Source organism: Esox lucius, chromosome 13, assembly GCF_011004845.1.
Source record: "Esox lucius isolate fEsoLuc1 chromosome 13, fEsoLuc1.pri, whole genome shotgun sequence".
Classification (NCBI taxonomy): Eukaryota; Metazoa; Chordata; class Actinopteri; order Esociformes; family Esocidae; genus Esox; species Esox lucius.
In genome coordinates this window covers 33,134,334-33,158,070 of record NC_047581.1, presented here as the reverse complement: position 1 = coordinate 33,158,070, position 23,737 = coordinate 33,134,334, and the positions used below count along the sequence as shown (strand labels likewise).

Sequence of the window (23,737 nt, the reverse complement as noted above, 5' to 3'; positions counted from 1 at the left end):
TGACAGTCTGTACATTTAGACTTCTTCACTGACTGATAACCTCTATTCAGTAACATACATTTACTCTATAACCTTTTATTTAAAATATATTTTATTAAAAACCAACATTCTAATACAACTCATCTAATTATAAAAATGTCCTGTGTGAAGGGCAAAAAAGTCAAAATGCACTTAGATCAGAAACATTTACATTTTACGCTTGTTAAACAAGACACTTGACAAGGCATATAAAGTATTTTAGAAAAGCAAAAAAGATAACTTATCAAACTTAGTTATTACAAAAGAATATTGAGTTTCTTACAAGATTTCCAAAACAAGGGAAAACAACCAAGCTCCCTATGCTCTGTTGGCAGACTCGGCCGTTTAAACTATTTTAGTAGCCGCGCATTGCAGTGGAAGATCACGCCCCACAGTGACAAAAACTGCACTGCATTTCAATGGTCTGGTCTCAACCTGAAAGCAGCTCCAGATCCAAGACATCATAGAGACAGCACCAGCACCAATTGAGGCCAAGAAAATGCACAAGTGGTTGATGCCCGGAGGGGGAAAGGGTCGAGTAAAACGAACAACAACAGCACAGTTTCATAACTGCACCCATCTCAGCCATCCCACTGGACTCATTACTCCCAGTGTTCCGAGGTGGGAAACAAATGATTACAAGGGAAAAGGGGCTGAAGCTCGAGATATCTGATGTAACTAGTAGGACCCATTACTAATGTGAGCCTTCCCATCCACCTTCCACCAACACCACCTGCTCCATGCTAGCCAGGCCTCCGTCAGGACGCGCGGACTCCCCCGAGGCCGGCGTGTGGGGGAAGTTGGAAGAAGATAAAAAGGAATGTGTGAAAGCTTCAGCGTCGGCCCGATACACCGTGAATTAACATCGCCCTGCTCCTCACCTTCCTCTTATGCGCGGCAGGAGAATACACCCCCCACACCCCTAATTGCCATTTGCACTTTCATTGATTTTCTTATTACACGTTTTTATAATTACAAACTCTTGCGCGGAGCAGCTGGATGCGGTTAAGTCATGACAGATTCGTCCATTTAACGGAACCACACACACACACACATACACAAGACACACACACACACACACAGACAGACACACACACAATGCCTTCATTATTCCACTACTTCAGCCCTGTGCCTGCATTATGCACCTCTCTCTCCTTCTCTCTCTCCTTTTCTCTTTCACACACAGCTCCAGTGCTGTAGGCCAGTCCTTCGGATGCCTAGCAACCATCGCAGTACTAAATCAATCAGCAGAGTGAGATCAGTGCAGGCAGGCCAGTCTCTCTCTCCCTCTCTCTCTCTGTCTCTCTTGCTCTCCCCTCCCTCTGTGACTGTACACTCTTTATGCCCATCTTGTCTTTTATTTGTCCCTCTACTTCTCCATTAATGTGCAGTGCAATTTCCCCCCTGACCCGGCCCTCCTTCTCTCACATCCTCTCGACCCGGCCCTCCTTCTCTCACATCCTCTCGACCCGGCCCTCCTTCTCTCACATCCTCCCGAGCCTGCCCTCCTTCTCTCACATCCTCCTGACTCGACCCTCCTTCTGTCACATCCATCTGACCCAGCCCTCCTTCTCTGACATCCTCTCGACCCGGCCCTCCTTCTCTTACATCCTCTCGACCCGGCCCTCCTTCTCTCACATCCTCCCGAGCCTGCCCTCCTTCTCTCACATCCTCCTGACTCGACCCTCCTTCTGTCACATCCATCTGACCCGGCCCTCCTTCTCTGACATCCTCTCGACCCGGCCCTCCTTCTCTCACATCCTCTCGACCCTGCCCTCCTTCTGTCACATCCTCCCGAGCCTGCCCTCCTTCTCTCACATCCTCCTGACTCGACCCTCCTTCTGTCACATCCATCTGACCATGCCCTCCTTCTGTCACATCCTCTCGACCCTCACTACTATTATCCCTCCCTTTCTCCTTTTGTCCGTGCCTCCCCCTCCCTGCCTTCCCCTGCCTCCCCCTCCCTGCCTCCCCCATCCTCTATTCAAATTAACGAGTGTTATTGAGATTATTTTTCAATTTACATTAAATACATTTTAATTAATATGCAGACGCTTTGTATTAACATTTTCAACGGGAATGCATCGTGCTGACGGAGCTTGGCAATAGAAGAAAAATAAATCACAATTTAAAAAAGACCTGCTGATCTAGAGACTGATTTCAAATAACATTTGCTCTTATTTTGCTGCAGTGGGCTTACAACTTGAAAATGAAAAAAGGTACACACTGTTTGTGTCAGTAGAGGTATAGTTAGCTAGCTAACTTATGTCATTAGCTACCCTGGTGAATGTGCAATGGTGGGGTTTGAACAAATGTTTTGCTTCAAGGCATTAACCCAAGTCCTGCAGCAGTCATGTACACTGTACGACCAAGCATATCAGTGGTGATAACTCTAATGATTTCAGTGGACAGACTGCCTTGGCTCATTCAACTCAAGCAATTAGTTGTTTTAAGTTACCAGTACTTCTGCCATTTTGGTGTCTTAGACAGTGTTGTGTGTGCCTTCTCTAGTTTCTGCATCTGTCCAGCGCCCCAGGGAGAACCAGCCGGCCCGGGGCTGCAAAACTGGGCCCCTTTAAACGCAGCCCGGCTGTTGCCTTCGCATGCAGCTTGACTGGCGTCTCCCGACGAGGCACACCTGCCCCCTAATCAGGCTTCGTCAGAGGGAGGATAAAAGGGCCCAAGAAAAGCAGCTCCCTGGCCGTTGGCCTGACTCAGGTACAGGCGAGGGTGAGTTTGCGCCGCAGTGGTTATGTTTTAGCGTCTTTGGACCAGTAAAATCAACAGTGTTACAGAGACAGGATCCTGGCACCATTCAGATATGAGTCTGGGCCTGGATATCTGCAGAGACAGTTCACACAGCGACACACATCTGTCATCCGCCAAAGCTGCCCCGCTATTGCCTGTAACCCTGGCAACTGCAGAGCTCTGCCCCCCTTAACGTCTGGCATGAGCACACACACACACACACACACACATTACACTGCAGGGCTACTGGTCCCTTACCTAGGTGTGATTTAAGAGAGCCATCCGACAGAGTAAACAGGTGTTGGAGAGGCTCTGAGAGCTCCAAGCTCCTCCACGCAAAGAACACACACAGTAGGAGGAGGGCGAAGACAGTGAAGAGCAGAGTGGCTCATTGATACACTCTGTGTAAATAATGGGTCCGCTGTTTTCACCGCATCATGCTGTTTAACATACCTCTAAGTGATAAGAGACTAATGAACTGACTAGAAGGGCCTGAGAAGGAGAGGGTACATAAGAGTTTGAACAATACAAAGAACAAAATGTTCAGCTTGGCACTGTTCTTCCAGCTTGTCTTCATGGGAGGCACTTGGGAGGGACCACTACTGTGGCTGTCAGTCTGCCGCTCTCTCCCCCTCCATCTCTCTCCCCCTCCATCTCTCTCCCCCTCTCTCTCTTCTTCCTCCTCCATTCATTGTTCCGCCCGTCTTTTCCGACCGTCCCCTCTCTATCTCCATCTACCCCTTCCCCTCTCTCTTAAGTGTGAGGGACATGTTTGCAATATAAGCATTTGATAATGAAGTCGGCACATTGAGAAAAATGACTGAGATCACTTTGGGCACCGCAGTGTAAAGGACGGCCTCATTTGTAGTCAGCCAGACACCTCCAATCACCCTCCGCCTCCCTCCTCCCTCCCCTCCGCGCCATCCCTCTCTAACTCCCTCCCGAGAGGAGACCATGACCATTTTCTTGTGCATCCAGGGAGGAACAAAGTAGCAGACGGATGATTTACCATTACCTGGGTTATTAGCATAATCTTCATAGTCCCTCTCATTATCACAGACTGAGAAGCATGCATATGTGGAAGTGGCGGCCATGTTGATTCTCTGGGGGACCCTGAGGTAGTGACCCAGATGTGGAAGAGCCAGACATATGACAATCAGTCGTGACGGGAGCCATGCAATTTGAGTTTCATATCAAGCTATAATGTCATATCAAGGTATACTGACAGAGAGTACTATGGCTATGAAGTACTATTTCAGGTTATACTGACAGAGAGTACTATGGCTATGAGGTACTATTTCAGGTTATACTGACAGAGAGTACTATGGTTATGAGGTACTATTTCAGGTTATACTGACAGAGAGTACTATGGCGATGAAGTACTATTGCAGGTTATACTGATAAAGAGTACTATGGCTATGAAATACTATTTCAGGTTATTCTGACAGAGAGTACTATGGCTATGAAGTACTATTTCAGGTTATACTGACAGAGAGTACTATGGCTATGAAGTACTATTGCAGGTTTTACTGACAGTACTAAGGCTATGAAGTACTATTTCAGGGTATACTGACAGAGAGTACTATGGCTATGAAGTACTATTTCAGGTTATACTGACAGAGAGTACTATGGCTATGAGGTACTATTTCAGGTTATACTGACAGAGAGTACTATGGCTATGAAGTACTATTTCAGGTTATACTGACAGAGAGTACTATGGCTATGAAGTACTATTGCAGGCTATACTGACAGTACTAAGGCTATGAAGTACTATTTCAGGGTATACTGACAGAGAGTACTATGGCTATGAAGTACTATTTCAGGTTATACTGACAGAGAGTATTATGCCTTTGAAGTACTATTTTGAGGTATACAGACAGAGAGTACTAGGACCAGGTTACACTGACACAGAGTACCACTTTAAAATAATAATACTTTTACAACATTACAACTTCATTACAGAGAGAATTTCAAAGTGCTTGAAAAATCTAACTACAAAGAATAAAATGAAAGAGGAATGGTGATAGAGTAGGTCTGTACAAATATATTCAGCCAGAGTTTAATCTCTAAAACACAGAAGTGAAATCCTAATTTGGTCTGATATGCGGACTCTTCCCACAGGAGATTGGCAAGAGTTGAATGTTTTCAGTTGTTAAAGCCTTCAAGGGGAACCACGTGGCCAGGACGGAGAGAGGATGAATGTGGTCAACGGGGAGGAGGAGCAGGTCCTCCGGAGGCCTTCCCCTGCCATTTGACCATTTTCATTTCCTGGTTTTGTAGACTAATAGTGAATTTCTGAATCTTGCAGGCTGTAAATGTCTATGTGTACAATCACAATTTCAAACTCAAGTACTAAGTGAGGGATATGCAGACCGAGCTAATGGGTAGTGATTAATCAACATGAAAAACATGTTTTGAAGCCAATCGATATTTTGTTGTGCCCCCATGATAAGGGCTCCAAAGAAAACTCCGGTCGAACAGCAATCGTCCGCCCACAACCACTTACAGAAACCGCATTGAGACAAGGTAATCTCAGCTAGGCTAGCTATTGTAAAACATGTCACAATGTTTGCAGTAACAACTAGCTAAATTCATACCATTTATGTTTTCTATGTGGCATGTCAGTGTACAAAACTGCTATTGAATGTTCAAAAGCAGTTTGGTACAATTGTTTTAGTCCCAAAAAAAATGTATTACCCCCAAATACGTCACTAAGGGTAACATTTGGAAACAAGCTGTACCAAGCCTTCAAACTACAGAACCCACTGACAACACATTGTCTCAGCCTTAAGTGGTTGATACACGATCGGCACAAGGATTTGGAGGTGTTCTGAAGTCTGGGGTCCTTCAAACAGTTTTGGTGTGGCTTGACTTCAGAGTACATGGTGGCTCATGGAGGAGAGCAGCTTTATTCAGCGCTGTGTAGATCAGCACTCTGAATGGATGGTCACTAAATTTGGTGGCTTACTATTATTTATTTATTCTTTCTGGGGGAGGGGTCTGGGCATCCACGCATCATTCTTGCCTCCTATGCACTTTGTTGCCCAAACCAATAAAAGTGCCTGACTCACCCTAATCCTTTCACACACTGACAGGCTCTTGCTCTCTCCCTCCACTAATAAAATGCCTGTCCAATCAGCTCCCTGAACTAGGAGACCATTCCCCACACACTTTCCCCATGAGCTGCCCACATAATAGGTCCTACAAGGTCACCACAATATCAAAGATACGTGCGGAATCTAGAACACTACTGAACATTCGAAGCTTTGGCTGTCGTGGTGGAGACTGGTATTTCAATGCCTAATATGATTGGCCCCTTAGGGGCTCGGCTATATGTTCCTGATAAGAGATAACACAGCACTGACAGATATTATTATTCTGCTACAATGATTGCAATCTGAAGAGTGTGGGGGAGAAAATCCATAGTGCCCGGGACTGTGATTCTGAAAGGTGCACCGACAGTGTGCCGAATATGAAACTGTCACCACTTGATGCGAGCAGGAAACTCGGATCGACTAAACGCCGCGCGGAGGACAAAAGCAGAGGAGGCGCCCCAGACTGGCCGACTCAACCGTACTCCTCGCGAAATGCTTGTCTCACTAATCAAACTGAAACCATTACATAATCCAGTCGGAGGCGATTTTTCCATTGCAGTCACGGGGGTGATGTCGTAATAAGGGTCAAAGCAGTCAGCATCTCTAAGAAGAGCAGGAACATACAAAGCACACTTTTTAAACGTTTGACTCACTGTGTTTCTCCCTCTTGCTCATCCCGTCAGTCTCTGGGACCAATGAGAAATGTTTTTATTGTCTCGGAGGTTCTCAGATCTGGACTCGTTCCTTTATTGTCTTGGAGGTCCTCAGATCCGGTTAGCCAGAATGGGAAAATTTGGTTGCCAGGAAATCATGTTATCATATTTGAAGACTAAATATTGGAAGTGTGTGTGTGGGGGGGGGGGGGGGGGGGGGGGGCTATTCTAGGTTAGATGGGACTTGCCATTACATGATTGTCATGGACACCAGTGATCCACTAGAGGGAGACACTGAGCGTACAGTGCAGTGAGGGAGGGTGGGAGGAGAGAGAAATAATATGAATTAAAAAAGAAAAAGGATGAGATGAGAGAGCGTGGGTCAGCTGTGAGCTTTACAGTGGTTGTTACCTGTCGCCTACGGAGGGGGCGTCGCCCTGTCAAACAGACTCCCCGAGCACCTGGGAGCGCTGATCACCTCAACAAAACGCTGACTAATTCATGAAACCAAAGCCACTAATGAGGTATTCAGCCCTAATGATCTACACGTCGAGTCAAGTCACACTTCACTCATTTACCATCATATTAATTGCTGCCGCCAAGCCTGAGTTACAAGCGGGTGCCTGCTGACAATGTCGCAAAGGTATTTCAGACCAAATCCCTGGAGGGACCAGGCCCAAAGTACTGCACTAAAAGGTGAGGGGTCATGTCACTGGGGACACGGACCACGGCAGCTTTGTTCAACAAATGAAAATACATTCACCCAAAAAGTAAGCCAACCAGGAAGACATGTAGACCCAGCAAACGGACGCTTACAAATGCCACATGGGTGTGCATGTTTCAGAATAGTAATTATTGAAGGGATCGAGCGCTCAGCCATGCGTCCCAAAAACCTCGAGTAGCCCCGCTTCCCCTGGCACTGACTCCACCACTCACATGTCAGCCTGTCGTACCTCTGTTGTTGTTTACTGTTGTTTGCTGACGAGGGCTACATGTTTACACAGTCAAGATGTGTGACATCCCTATGACACATGAATGTCTAGTGTGGATCCACGACACTCTGGGACTCTGTGTTCTGGCGTGTTTTCCGGATGTACAGAGCCCGGCGCTGGCCGCGCAACACATAATAAAATGGAGGCGCTCACCGGACAGAGGCGCTTTTGATAAAAGCATTGCCTGACAGGCACGCAATGATGATGTGGCAACAATCTGGCAATAGTGTGATGACAGTGCGGCGACAATGCGACGCCAATTTGGCAATAATGCGCCGACAATGCAGCAATAACGTGGTGACAATGGGGAGATTATGCAGCAATGGTGTGCCGACAATGCGGCAATAAAGGGGTGACAGTGTGGAGATTATGCAGCGATAATGTGCCGACAAAGCAACGATAAGTGCGGCATTGTACCTTGCGGATGCCCTCCTTGGACTCCTCAACATTGTTGTCGGGCCCTCCGGTCCGGTTGATCATGCGCCACATCTGGGAGTACATGGGGTCCCTCTCGAAGGGGTTCATGGCCTTACTGCGCACTTGCTCATACACTGCCGAGTCCAGCACGGTCCCATAGGGCAGCTCCGTCTGCTTGGACAGGTCCTGGAGAGACCTACAGACGGGGGGGAAGAAGGTTACGGGACAATGACAATGTCCAAGTAATCACATGCCACATCCAGGCATCTATACCCAGAGGCGGGGACATGCTCACACACACACACACACACACACACACACACACACACACGGGCAGACACGTGCACACACACACACACACACATTGGCGCTAGCTAGCTAAACAAAGAGTTGTTTTGTCAGCGCCGAGTTCATAACTCGAAGATAATTAAGGGTAAGTCAACCAACTGGCAAAAAGCTCCCTGCAGTTCTACTCAATGGGGAATAATGGAGAAATGTAATGAAATCCCTAGTCAGTGGTCTAATAACATCACCACCTTCATGGAAATGAAGGTGTGTTAATTACAATGCCATGGTTTGATAAGTCTTCAAACATTCGCAATTTACAACTGTAATTGAAAACCCTGACTAGGACTAATTACTGTTTGTTTGTCAAATTGCTTTAACAGAAGCGGCCGATGCGGGTTGGTGAACAAGAGGAAACTTGTGGCCATCAGGAACAATATAGTGTTATCTACATTACTGTTGATACTGGTCACAAGCTCCATTACTGTTGATACTGGTCACCAGCTCCATTACTGTTGATAGTGGTTACCAGGTACATCAATGTTGATACTAGTCACCAGGTACATTAGTGTCAATATTGATGTACATCACTGTCAATATTGGTCACCTGAAACATTACTCTGTAGATGCAAAGTCTGTCAAAAATTTGAGTCTGTAAAAATAATTCTGTCACGCCCTCTGGTTTAAATACAATGACTGGAAGAGTTTAATCTCAAATTCATTTATTGAACATTGTTACATAAGGACACTGTCACCAGCCCCCACCCTCCCACCCCCCACGCTCTGCAGCTACTCTCAGCCCACTTTGAAGGATTTAATGAACTTGGCTGCAAAATGCTAATCTTTTATTGCTGTCAATTAATCTTTGCCCTTAATCTTCCCACATCCTTTTCCCACGTTTCGGCACGCCTGTCTTTCATTTCAGTCTCTCTGAGGGCGAGATTCTCCAGAAGAAATAAGACCCTGTGTGTCCCTGTTTGTGGGCACACAGGGACAGAGAGGGTGGTCAGGTTGTTGGGGGAATTGCTACAGCTGTGTACCAAATAACACCCTATTCAGCGACTGTTAAACTCATTTTAACCAGGGTCAATAGATGAAGTCAGAAGGAGTTTTTGAAATAGATTTGAAATCGGGTTTAGTTTGGGACAAAGCCTTCTGACCTGGCATCTAAACCTAATCATTACATTTTAGGTAAGAGACATTACTGCTTATTAAAACAAAAGTTTAAATACAATGTGATGAATCCATCAAGGCATCCTTGTTGTGCTTTTGTTCGTAACGACATGCCCCACAAACCAATCCCCTTCAGCTGAGCTGCTCATCGAACATGGAAATTGACTTAACTTGCTGTGACTGTCACTAGAGACAGAATTATAGATGCTTTTTACAAGCAGCCTGAATGTTCTCTAGGGCTTTCTGAGGACATCCTTGAGTTGCAGTTCTCAGGGGGAAGCAATAATATTAGAGTGAAGTTACCAATAGATTCAGGTTTTGCTCAGTTCCAGCAATTTTCAAACTATTGGTTGAGGTTCATTTTGGGGCATTCTAGATCTGTCCCTAAGGGACACGTCGCCTTGGAACGTTGGAATGTCTTCCAGTACACGCCAATGGGTAATCCGTGCGTGGATTGAATCAGACTGAGAGGATTTAGCCAATCAATGACATGGATTGATGACAGAACAGAGTGTTGACCAATGACAAGCAGCAGACAGAAGAAGGATGAGTGATCCTGCCTTCCCATGTCCCATATTGGAGTCCACATTTTCCTAGTAGAATGATGTCCTGTAGTTCTTTCCCTCTGTTGATGTAACAGGCTCACTAGGAACCAAACAAACTGTTTTAGAATAACTTAGACACTAGTGCCCAACATGTCCAAAAACAAAAGGCAAAACATTTAAAACATGTTGTTCCAGCAGTTTCAATGAATATACCCCTGTCTCTCAAACACATCACTCAATACCGGTCATTTAGGTCCAAAACCTAAAACATTGTGTGTGATGTGTTCAATGAAGGTTCTTGGTCATAGGGGTTCAATAAGAATACGTCTGTATTTTTACAGTGCCAAGACACTCAAAGGCACTTTTATGTCTGTATATGTCAAAAGTTGTCTCTGATAAAGCAGGCGTTTGCCTAACCCGCCCTTCCCCACGATCCTTTCAATACACCTTCCACAACCCACCCACACAAACACAAAAACCTGATTGACTTCATTGACGTCTGTGGTACGGGGAGGGAGAGTGTTTGTGTCCCTGAAATAACTTTTCCCCTCCATCTTCATCCTTCCGCCCCATCTCCTCTCGCTGCAAAAGGAGGCCTCTCCTTTTGCTGCTCCTTCAAACCCAATCCCCGGTTCTCCATCTCTCCCCTCCGATCAATCCGCCCACTGAGTCTGCCTAACAGCTCCTATCTCTTCGTTGTTCCCACGTTCTGTTCCTTCCCAGCTCTTCTGCCTCAGCTCCACTGTCCTCTACTCTCGTCGGGACCCACTGCATAACGAAGACAATCATCCACAAGAAAGCTCAAAGTAGTGGAAAAATAATTTGTTATTATTTTGTACCAAGAGAGACCTCTGAGAATTATTACTTAAAATCGGGCTGTTTTTGTTTTGTCCCTGTGCCAAGCCATTCGGCTTCACTGGCTCGTTGATCGTGGCTGAGCCACTGGAGCGATACACTATTAAAAGACTCTCTATAAGGCCCCCATAGAGCCCTTCGCTGTAGACAGACATAGATTGAAATGTGAATTTAAAAATAAAATGTGTATAGATCTGAGAGCTCCATTTTTCAAACTCCGTGAAATGGTTATCAAACTTTTATCAGATCTCAGACCATCTAATTACAAGACTCAACCCCCAATCCTTTCAATACACATTCCATAAATCTTGCAGGGTTTCCTGACTGAGGCAGCACATCCCTCCTCTTTAAAACAACAGGCCCCTGGGTGTGGAGTTTAGGCTCTAATTATTGCAGTAATGACCCCAGAAGAGTCTACACATTAAATATAATACATTGAAATTTATGTAAATCCTAATTAGCTGCATAGAAGTAGAACGGAGCAATCTGAGAAGGTCTCGTTAATGACATCTCATGCAAAAAGAAAACAAAAAAAAAAAATGGGAAGGGGGGACTGTTCTCTCTCTCACTCACCATTTCCCCTGTAACTCTCTTTGGCAAGATAGAACTCAAAGATGAGATATTCTCGCAAAGCACAATTAACTATATCACTGCTAGGCATTCCGGAATCTGATTAGCCCACTGAGAGGTGGGGATTTACACATGCCACAGCACTGGGAGCGGAGCAAACAAATCACACAGACGAGATGGCAGACAGCGAGGGCTTAGTGAAGACACGCCGTTTTAATTGACACTGAGTGGGAGGTTGACTCTGGGCCTTTCTACCTCAAACTCCACACATCTCACATTCAACACCTCACAATCAACACCTCACACCCAACACCTCACAATCAACACCTCACATACAACACCCCAGACCCAATAACTCAGACTCAACACCCCACACCTAATATCACCTTAGGGCTTGTTTACACTATGTGACATTTCCTGAGACGCTAGACTATTCTGCAGATATTGACAGGTGCTGACGCCACCTTCCGGGGTAGTGTGCGCCCTTATTTTCCATCGAGCCCCCAAGGACGTTTTCATATGTGAAGACAATTGTGCTGGGACTTCACGTTTCTGTGCAGTGTGCACACATAATGCTAAATTTTTCCTCAATTGACACGTTCAATCTTGTGTGGTATGTCTCCAGCATGATGGTGTACATTCAAATCCTGAATAAATGATTATGCAAAATACGATAACTCTATTTAGCATTTTATTCTCTCATTTGTAATGTAAATAAACCCTTACGCCCAAACACGTTTTCTTCCAGTAGCACATCTCATAAACATCTCATTTTCTCAGTTCTACTCTAGTCTTCTTTAAGTGTCAGCACACTGCTTACATTTCAGTCCTCTTAAACCCCCACAGAGTCCTCAAAGGAGTACCTTTAAAGTCACAGAGTCCTCAGAGGAGTTTTCCTAAACCCTCACAGAGTCCTCAGAGGAGTTTTCCTAAACCCTCACAGAATCCTCAGAGGAGTTTTCCTAAACCCTCACAGAATCCTCAGAGGAGTTTTCCTAAACCCTCACAGAGTCCTCAGAGGAGTTCTCCTAAACCCTCACAGAGTCCTTCGAGGAGCCCTCCCTGAACCAGTGTCCTGCCGCGCCCGGTGGGGTGACGTCGCCCGCAGGATGACAGATCTGACGAGTGCCACACAGGAAATTATAAACTGTAGGCTCACCACTGGCCCCTGGAGAGGGGACGTGCCCGGGCAACTTCTTCCTGGGTTGACGCTCCATTTCTCCGGATACGGAGGTCGCTCTGATTGATGCACAGTGGGCAGCAACATATTCCCACTGGGATTCCCATATACACACACTGCGCCAACCACAGTGCGTGTGCGCCTGGGACTGAGTGAGTGCGCTGCGTTGCAGGTGGACCTACTGCACGTTTGCCTGCCCAGGGCACCGGTATGTGCCGCGGTTATCATTGCTACGATGTGATAGCTCCAACAGCATCAAAGTGTGCCTGGGGGCCCCGGAGACCATCTCCGGGCCGACAGATTGATGGCAGAGCCAGGAGACGTGAACGCCGGCATGGCACAGGTGGATTTTAGTTTCACAAACGGGCATGCGTGGACTGTGAAACACACTCTTTCACACGACACACGGTACATTACCTGAAAATCCCGGAACCATAGTTGTGAACATTAGGAAAAATTGAAGCTCAAGATTGAGTTTGCGGGGGAGGCAAGCTGACCCAACTCTGAACCTAAATAGGGACTTTGACAGGTGTTGGTAACTTACTGGATGGAGTTCTCGATGCGGGTGATGGTCAGGAAGGCCGCCAGGTTAGCGGTGTAGGAGGAGATGACGATCAGGGCAAAGAGCCACCACACGCCCATCATCATCCTCGTGGCTAGGGTGGTGTACGGAACTTCGCCGCCTGAAATCAAAAGAGGGAGAACAGGGCATGTTCACTGCATGTTTCAAGTGTGAAAAAGGTGTCCGGTGAGGACTGGGCATGAGAAAGGACAAAATAATTGATTTATTATTAAGGTAATATTTCTTTTGTCACACTCGCAAGACAACATAATTACAGGTCAGACACAAAGGTATGAGCAGCTGCTTGTTCATAGAGTGGAATGTACTGGTTACTACGGAGTTGTGTGGTTGTTCCACCAAGTCACCATGTGGCAGTCAGCCAGTCAATCAGTTTAGCCAGGCAGGCAGCTAACTCAGGGTTAAGTTAGCCAGGCATGCAGCTAACTCAGGGTTAAGGTTGCCAGGCATGCAGCTAACTCAGGGCTTAGGTAGCCAGCCAGCCAGCCAGCTAACTAGGGGCTAAGGTAGCCAGCCAGGCAGCTAAATAGCTCAGGGCTAAGGTAGCCAGCCATGTAACTAAAATAGGGCTACGTTGTTGCCAGCCATGCAGCTAATTAAGGGCTAAGGTTAGCCAGACATGTAGCTAAAACAGGGCTAAGGTTAGCCAGCCAGGCAGCCAACCAGCCAGCTCAGTCAAGGACCAGCCACCTTTAGTTAGAATGCCAAAATGTAACATGATCATCCTGTTTTTGTAAATGCTAACTAGTAGCATATTAAAGTTTAAAAAAAAATATTCTGTTGGTAGTGTCAACTTTAGTAACTTTAACTAAATTAAGACATTTTAACTTAAGACCCCATGCAGTCTTCTTAGTCAACTTAATCAATTTCAAAAGATTATGTCTAATAAATGACTGTGTGAATCTAAAGTAAAACATATTTGTTCCCTGAGACACTAAAAAGTCCAAATTACCGTTAGTCTTAGTTGATTTACAGACTGAGATGTGAGCGATTTCAGCACGTTTTCAGCAATTTTAGGTCATTTAAGTGAACACCCATCAAGGTCAAGTTAATTAATTAAGAACATGGCACAAACTGGCCTACTATTCCCTCAACTTGTAATTACCAAAGAAGTGTAACCATGGCAACAGCAGTGATCCTGGTGCACCACTGGCAATTTCAATAAAAAAACAGAGGGAGTAACAGCAAGGGGAGAGAGGAGAGACGTCACCGGTCTTTCATGAGTATCAGTATACTTCACGTGGCACCTCATTGGGCAATTTTGGGGACTCCTCCTACGGAAGATTGCCAAGCGAAGTTGAATTGAATTCAGCTCGATTGTCTGGGCGTAGAAAATCAATTGGAAGATTTTTCAGTGCACAGACCTGATTCGATTTGAGCCATACCCCTTAAACATCTGAGCAGTTCTTGGTAAATTATAATAAAAATAAGCTTTGTGACATCACGCAGTTGGTTCAAAGTACTTTTTGTAAACAGCAATGATGAACAGAAAAAGTATAATCATAATTTTACAATTTAATTGTAAACCGAATAATTCAAGCTGTTAACGCAGACTTTCTTTGCCGCTTTAAAAGGCTTAAATTAAGACCGGGCATCTGTAAGGCACATCTGTTTGGTCTCCATATCAACACATCATCTCTCCTGAGTGCTGGAGGGGAGAGGGACTCTCCCTAAAATAGACAGGCCTGGTTGCATGATGGATCTTCAGAGCTGATGCCTCGCCTTTATTGAAGCCTGTAAAAGAATTAGCCTAATTTATCCTTGTAGCTTGCAGATCATTGTGTTCGCGCGTGGAATAAGAGCCTTTCAATCCCTTCAGCAAAGACTCAATACAATATTTGACACCCACACAAGCCAGACCTGTCCTCTGGGTTTATCTGTCTCATGAAGGAAATGTTCAGTTGACATGAGCTCATATGGCCTGAAGGCTTTGTGAGTGTGTTCTGTTCAAATGTTGTTGCTACCTTATGAATATTTGTGCTTTGACTGTATGTTAGGCTTTTATACAATACATATGAGTCCCAATGCTTATGTTTAATTAATTTTCCTTTGATGTAGGCAAAGCTAAATAAGTAGTTGTGTAGTTGAGAAACATTGTGAAATGCCAAAAAGTTATTTTCCGAAGCTGGGAAAATTATATAAAATGATATAATGATAAAACATTTATACATTATCATTAAATTATCAATTTTATTTAATCAGGTATCAGTTGAGAACAAATTTACATTTTCAATGACAACTGGGGCAGAGGCATACAAGTGAAAAAGGACAGGACAACAAACAGAACCAAATAAATAATGTGAAAATATAAATATATAATAAGGGGGAAAAAACTATCAGCCAATTACAAAACCCAACATGAAAAAGGTATTTCTTAGTTTATTTTGGAAAATGTCATGCTGCCTAAAACCAAAAAGATCTCTCCATCAAAGTAGTTACTGGTGGATGGATGCTGTTGTGAGCAAAAGAAGTTAAGGAGAACAACATCATTGCCAAGCATTGAGAGAAAGGTCAGAATTTTGAAAAATGTCAAGAGCAAGACCATATAAAAGAAAGGCACACATTGTCCAAGAGAATTTATAGTAGTGAGTGCTTACATTTTCATACTCCATTCGTAAAAAGCCCCATTTGAATTGAACTCACAACTATGGTTTTGCAAGTATCATGTACTAACCAACTGAACTATGAGGCAAAAAGAAGGGTGTTTTAAAACCCATGTAGACTCACCTAAAGGATTATTAGGAACACCATACTAATACTGTGTTTGACCCCCTTTCGCCTTCAGAACTGCCTTAATTCTACGTGGCATTGATACAACAAGGTGCTGAAAGCATTCTTTAGAAATGTTGCCCCATATTGATAGGATAGCATCTTGCAGTTGATGGAGATTTGTGGGATGCACATCCAGGGCACAAAGCTCCCGTTCCACCACATCCCAAAGATGCTCTATTGGGTTGAGATCTGGTGACTGTGGGGGGCCATTTCAGTACAGTGAACTCATTGTCATGTTCAAGAAACCAATTTGAAATGATTTGTGACATGGTGCATTATCCTGCTGGAAGTAGCCATCAGAGGATGGGTCCATGGTGGTCATAAAGGGATGGACATGGTCAGAAACAATGCTCAGGTAGGCCGTGGCATTTAAACGATGCCCAATTGCCACTAAGGGGCCTAAAGTGTGCCAAGAAAACATCCCCCACACCATTACACCACCACCACCAGCCTGCACAGTGGTAACAAGGCATGATGGATCCATGTTCTCATTCTGTTTACGCCAAATTCTGACTCTACCATCTGAATGTCTCAACAGAAATTGAGACTCATCAGACCAGGCAACATTCTTCCAGTCTTCAACTGTCCAATTTTGGTGAGCTTGTGCAAATTGTAGCCTCTTTTTCCTTTTTGTAGTGGAGATGAGTGGTACCCGGTGGGGTCTTCTGCTGTTGTAGCCCATCCGCCTCAAGGTTGTGCATGTTGTGGCTTCACAAATGCTTTGCTGCAGACCTCGGTTTCGCCCACAGGACTGCCGCATACTGGATGTTTTTCCCTTTTCACACCATTCTTTGTAAACCCTAGAAATGGCTGTGCGTGAAAATCCCAGTAACTGAGCAGATTGGTTGATTAGATAATTGTATTAATGAGAAATTGAACAGGTGTTCCTAATAATCCTTTATGTGAGTGTATGTATAAGCTATAAGTAAGCTATTTTTAAGGCCATGTACAAAACATTGATTATTGTGTTCAGCTTTGTATGTAAATGACTCGCCACTGGGTCATACAGTATTCCTTGTTTTTGTGAGTAGCTGGATATGTGGAAACATCGTAACATGATAATATCTTGACATTAAATAGGAGACATAAAAAAAAAATCACTAACGTGACATCTATTAGTATTACTTCAAAGCTCAAATGTATTACTTCAAAGTCTAAATTGTTTATGTTAAGTCAATTGACTACTTTTTACAGTAGCTTAATCCCTCCAAAGATGCAGCTCAACTGATGAGTCAATCATCGAGCAGGCTTGATTGAATTCGTTCATGACATTGTGACGCCTGTTTCCATCATGTTTGTGCTGGTCACATCATTTTTCTTTTACTGTGTTCAGCAGAATCTTGAACCAGGCGATAAAAGGCGTTAAGGTAAATGCATTACCAGAATGCTTCTTTTTGTAGAGGTTGCCCTAACAAGACAGATGTCACTAAGAAGTCTGTAAATATTGAAGCGTTTGTGACAAAACTGCATGGTAAACATCAATAAAAAGGGGAGAGCCAGGGGAAAAACGCTGATAATTGGGACATAGACATACATATAGCCAGTGGCGGTTGCCTTGTCACATCACCATGACCAATGGTTGGAGCTACAAACTCATAAGTTATTCAGTTCAATTCAGTATAGTCCCTGGAACATGTGGATGTGCGAAGTTCTGCTGCAAGAAGCCATGCTATCAACCAAAAGCTGAAATAAGGAGCAAGTGGAAAATCTCCCCGATCAGGTGCACTTACAAATTAATTCCTAAAACATCCAAAATAAATAAAAAGACAAAATGTTCTATAGTCAGTCCAGTCTCTGGAACAAAGATGGTGTTTTGACCCCCACAACATGATTACCAGTGTTAAGGGCAAGCACTGTGGAACATGGACAATGAGGGTAAACATTTTATTTACAAACAATAAAATAAAATCTCTCCTTTTTGGATACAGTAGACAAAGCGGTAAATATTATTTAGTGCCTTGGACCTGTATGTATTGAATAAAACCATATCCATATTGTCATTTTGAATTTGTCTCAGGTCTGTTTAGCTACCTAGCATTCTGTTTGCAATCATTAGGGATTTGTAAACAGTGTTTTTTGCAGTTGCTCTAGCTTGCCTGATGGAGTTAAAAAAAGACAGGAAAGATTGTTTCATAGAGAAAACAGACGTGAAAGCAATCCATTCAGATCATAACTTTCTTACGCGAAAACCCCTTATGTTTCCATGACCAAAGAATACAGACATGGTTGTCCAATACATTAGATTGAATAACACCCAGACAATTCACTGACGGACAGCCTGTGACAGCTCATTCTCGGCTGGGTGGGGATTACAAGAGAAAGACCATTTGGTATACTCTCAGCGTGAGTAAGAAAAAAGCTAGCTCTCCCCTGAAGTTAAGGCCTGCCAGGGAGAAAGAGAGATTGCTTTAGCAGAAGAATGTAGGGGAAGCTGATTGCATCCCATTTTCTCAGCTGTAAGATGTTGATCTTTCGAAAATGGTGTGATGCTACTGTTACCGAGGAGTCCCGCGACTAGATTCAAAGCCACCCTGCGAAGCACATCAAATCAACTACTCAATTTCTCCTCAGGTTCTCCTCGCCTTGCCCAGGTCCTTCTCATCTTGCTTTGATTTCCAGCCAGGTTAAGGGCAACGCACTCCTGACTTCACCTCCTTCTAGACCCTCTCTCCTGTACAAGATCCTGTATATCACTCTGTCTCTACAGTATAATTTCAATAATACACAAACACACACAGAACTTACATTGCAGTCCATATGTTTTTGAACACTGACGCAAGTTTAGTTGTTTTCGCTCTCTAATCCAACATTTTGGATTTGAACTGATGATCGGGTTAAAGTACAGACTGTCAGCTTTAATTTCAGGGTAATTACATCCATATCAGATGAACCAGTTAGAAATAACGGCACATTTTGTAGATTGTCCCCTCATTTAAAGGGACAAGAATAATTACTACGATGGGCTTCACATCTGTTTCTTATTAGGCAGGTGTGTTTGTTTGCATCATTAGTTCATGTACAGAACAGTGAACAGAACTGTCAATGTCTAGTCTTCATTCTATGCTTTGAATTTTCATTTGCTGGTGTCTAAATCAGAGTAAAAACAGGGGTGCTAAAATCCACTGTTTGGTACATTAAGAAAAAAGAAAGCCCTGGTCAGCACAGCAACGGCAAATTACCTCCTAGACCAAGAAAGAGCTCAACAGTGGATGAACTACAGAGGCTGGACGGCAAGGTGCAAAAGCACTTATCCTAAAAAAAAGCAGAGCCTGCAGCGTTCTGGAAAAAGATTGTGTACAGAAGAGACAAAGACTAACATGTACAAGAGACATGGCAAGAGAAAAGTGTGGAGATAAAAAAGGAACAAACATACCAACTTATCTGTGAAATGAGGTGGAGGGGGTGTGATGGTGTGGAAATGTCGGCTGCCACTGGAACTGGATCACATTGAGGATGTACTTCACCTTGCAGCATGACAATAACTGCAAATACACTGATAAAGCAACAAAGGAGTTTTTGAGGGCCAAAAAGTGGATCCGATTGACCCAAGCTGAATCCAATCGCCAGTGAAGATACCTAGCGCCTGGTGGCATCCAAGTGCTGCAGATGAATGCAAAGGATATGCAACAAACTAGCAAAAACGACAACTTTATTTAAGATTATGTTTTTATTTGTCCAATTATTTTTGGTCTCCTAAAATAGGACGTAATTAGTATAAAAAGGGCTATAATTCATACACGGTTCACAGGTCATGAATGTAAAGATGCTCAAATTAAAGCTGACTTAGTTAACCTCATAATCACTGTTTCAAATCCAACGTGTTTGAGAACAGAGCCAAAACAAACAAAACTTGTGCCAATATCCAAATACGTACATACTGCATATGCATACATTCCGACATTCATTCAACAGAGGCATTTGAATAAGTACAGCGTGGTGATGAAAGTCTGGTGAAGATAAAAAGACAAACATAGAAATAGAGAGAAAGAGAGAAGGAACAGAGCGAGAAGGGGGGCAAAGAGAGAAAGAGAGACACTGCTACAGGTCCATAGGAAGGCCAGATGAGGTAATATGTGGTAAACTCAGCTGCTTCTACATAAAACACAGTAGAACGAGGACTCCAGTAGGCATTTCCCTAACTAAGGCTAACCTGAACTGAAAATGTCCCATGAGAAACTGGGGTAAAATGTTTCTTCTTTCATAGACCGCTTGTTTGTGATTTCTTCCTAGAAGTGCCGCTCAGACATCCACAAAGTTGGGACGCTGTGTAAAATGTAAAGAAAAACAGAATGCAATGATGTGGAAATCATTTAAACCCCTTATTCAAAAGAAAATTTTACAAAAACAACATATGTTGAAATGTTATTGTTTCTTGAAATATATACGACTCCTTTAATTTGATGCCAGGAACACGTTTAAACAAAGCTTGGACAGGTGTAACAAAAGAAAGGTTGTGTAATTCAACAACAAAAAAACAGGTGAAACAACCCACAACTAATTAAGTTAATTGGCAACAGATCAGTAACAGGATTGGGTATAAAAAGATCCCAGAGAAAGACTGCGCAGGCGAAATATGCAACAATTTAAGAATTAATTGTTTCTTAATGTAAAATTGCAAAGTGTTTGGGGATCTCATCATCTATGGTAAATAAGAGTCAGAGAATCCAGATAAATCTGTATACACAAGGGACAAGGCTGAAAACCAATATTGGATGTCTGTGATCTTTCTTTCGATTCTGTAGAGGAAATCACTTCCGAAAACCACTGTCTGTGAACACAGTTTGTCGCTGCATCCACAAATGTAAGTTAAAACTCATGCAATGAGGAAGCCATGTATAAACAAGATCCAAAACTGCCACTGCCTTCTCTGGGTCCGAGCTCATTTGAGATGGACTGAGGTGATGTGGAAAATTGCCCTGCGGTCTGATGAATAAACATTTGAAAATAGTTTTGGGAATCATGGACGCCTCTTCCTCTGTGCTAAAGAGAGGGACCATCTGGTTTGTTATCAGCGCACAGTTCAAAAGCCAGCATCTGTGATGGTATGGGGGTGCATTAGTGCATGTGTCATGGGTGACTTGCACATCTATGAAGTCACCATTAATCTTGAACAATATATACAGGTTTTGGAGCAACATATGCTGCATTCCAGTCTTTTTCAGGGAAGGCCTTGCTTATTTCAGATACCACATTCTGCATTTATTACAACAGCATGGCTCTGTAGTAAAGTGTCCGGGTGCTAAAATAGCCTGCCTGCAGTCCAGACCTGTCACCCATTGAAAACATTTGGCGCATTATGAAACTAAAAATATGACAAAGACCCCAAACTGTTCAGCAGCTGCAATCCTATATCAAGCAAGAGTGGGAAAACATTTCACTTTCAAAACTAAAGCAATTGGTCTCCTCAGTTCCCAAATGCTTACAGAGTATTGTTAAGAAGAAATGATGCAACACAGTGGCAAACATGCCCCTGTCCCAACCTTTTTTAAACGTGTTGCTGGCATTAAATTCAAAATAGGTATGTATTTTCAAAAAGGAATAACATTTCTCAGTTTCAAAATTGTATATGTTGTCTTTGTACTATTTTCAGTTAAGTACAGGGAAAAATTATTTGCACATCATTGCATTCAGTTTTCATTTGCATTTAACACAACTTTTTGTGAAACTGGGTTGTAGTCCTGACCCCATTCCTTAAAGATTTTCAAGAACATGGGTGTATCCCAATTTCTCATAATAATTAATTGACAAAACAATGAAAGAACTTTCCAAACCTATCTAAATGCATTTAAAACCATAGTTCCCTTTTATAAAATGCATTTCCAGGTGCTTTACTAAAACAAAAATGTGAAAAATAATTGATTCCATTTAATTAAAATAATAAAATAAACCATGATTATTAGACACAAAGAATAAAAAGAAAGTATTGCAAAACCACAGGTGTTGAGAAGGCCTGGACAATATTGAATGAAAGGAGCCTCACCAAATGTTTTGGTTCTGACCTTTGGAACAACTTCTGTTCTGTTCTCTGGCACCTGGTGGTTTCACACAATATAAGTCTATCCAACATAAGTGCAGTCATGTAGTGCTTTAAAAACCAATTAAGCAAATTTAAACAAAACCTTAAACTAACAGACCACTAATGCAGGGACTTTAAAGCAAGTGTTACAGTATGCTCTCCTTCTAGTCTTATTTGGCTGTGATTCTGAACTAATTATAAGGCAAGTCAGCTGACCTGTTTGCCAGGCGAGGAGTACACATCTCACTAAAAAGCATCCTTAAAACACCACTAAGAAGTCCTGACAGTGCAGACGGGACACTCAGCCTGAAGTGGATTTCCAATCAAGGGGAAAAAGCAATGAAACACTTTGAAGAGCCTTCCGTGGCTGCTGAAATGCTAGTAAATTTCTCAGAGGGTGACTGGAGAGGCCATTCTGATCCTAACTCTCTGGGAGGGGAAAAACAGGCCAATCAGTCCAAGGTTAGACTGACGCAAGGCCTTCTGGCAGGTGGCTGAGCCCTGCCTCTCAATACTTTCAAGGGGACATGCACAGCGAGACACGATCTGAAGTGTTTTCTTCCCCTCAATAATTATGACCGATTGGGTCTCCGTGATTCAGAAAACATTATGCACAGCCGTCTTTTTATTTTTTAGTTTCTCGCCAGGGGTAGTTCAACCAACAACAATGTCCTTGGTCGAACAAGCCTGCTGTCTGATCTAAAAGTGAAATGAGTCATATTTTGTAACCGATTAACTAATTACACTGGCCTTTGTGTTTTGCCAGTTGTTAGAGCACGCCACAGCTGGGAAACGTGTGGTTGCCCTGGTTCAATAGAGCCATTGGACTTGTGTCAAACATTTTCCTATCGACTATGACAGAGCAATAGCCAGGCTGATTAACTGTCTCTGGCTTTGTAAAGACTACAGCCTGACAGTGGCCCTGCGTCCTTGTCAAATTGAGCACACACTCTCCAAGGTGGGCTTTTCCAAACCGAGGGGTGGTGCTAGTTTTTACATATTCTTGGGAGCTCTACACACAGTGCCTCATAATGACTAAGCAAAGACACAACTATGCCTCGCCGAAATTCTCTCTCTGATGTCTGCAGAGAGTTCCTTGGCACGGTTCTTCCTCTGACATGCACTGTGAAGTGGGGGATCATATATAGAGTGGTGACATGCACTGTGAAGTGGGGGATCCTATATAGAGTGGTGACATGCACTGTGAAGTGGGGGATCATATATAGAGTAGTGACATGCACTGTGAAGTGGGGGATCATATATAGAGTGGTGACATGCACTGTGAAGTGGGGGATCCTATATAGAGTGGTGACATGCACTGTGAAGTGGGGGATCCTATATAGAGTGGTGACATGCACTGTGAAGTGGGGGATCCTATATAGAGTGGTGACATGCACTGTGAAGTGGGGGATCATATATAGAGTAGTGACATGCACTGTGAAGTGGGGGATCATATATAGAGTGGTGACATGCACTGTGAAGTGGGGGATCCTATATAGAGTGGTGACATGCACTGTGAAGTGGGGGATCCTATATAGAGTGGTGACATGCACTGTGAAGTGGGGGATCCTATATAGAGTGGTGACATGCACTGTGAAGTGGGGGATCCTATATAGAGTGGTGACATGCACTGTGAAGTGGGGGATCCTATATAGAGTGGTGACATGCACTGTGAAGTGGGGGATCCTATATAGAGTGGTGACATGCACTGTGAAGTGGGGGATCCTATATAGAGTGGTGACATGCACTGTGAAGTGGGGGATCCTATATAGAGTGGTGACATGCACTGTGAAGTGGGGGATCCTATATAGAGTGGTGACATGCACTGTGAAGTGGGG

General features: G+C 43.7%; 1 protein-coding gene across 7 annotated transcripts in view; it reads right to left on the bottom strand.

The window, feature by feature from the left end:
• grid2 (glutamate receptor, ionotropic, delta 2) overlaps positions 1-23,737 on the bottom strand; it is a 351,085-nt gene that overhangs the window by 28,769 nt on the left and 298,579 nt on the right. For all 7 annotated transcript variants that reach the window (XR_001198414.4, XR_001198415.3, XM_013136897.3 and 4 more), the window contains 2 exons: positions 13,076-13,214; positions 7,924-8,119 (listed from right to left, as the gene is read on the bottom strand). Coding sequence is in view for 5 of the 7 variants with exons in the window: in XM_013136897.3 (XP_012992351.1) it covers positions 7,924-8,119; positions 13,076-13,214 (335 nt within the window). In the remaining 2 variants the exon portion in view is untranslated. The remainder of the gene's footprint in view (positions 1-7,923; positions 8,120-13,075; positions 13,215-23,737) is intronic.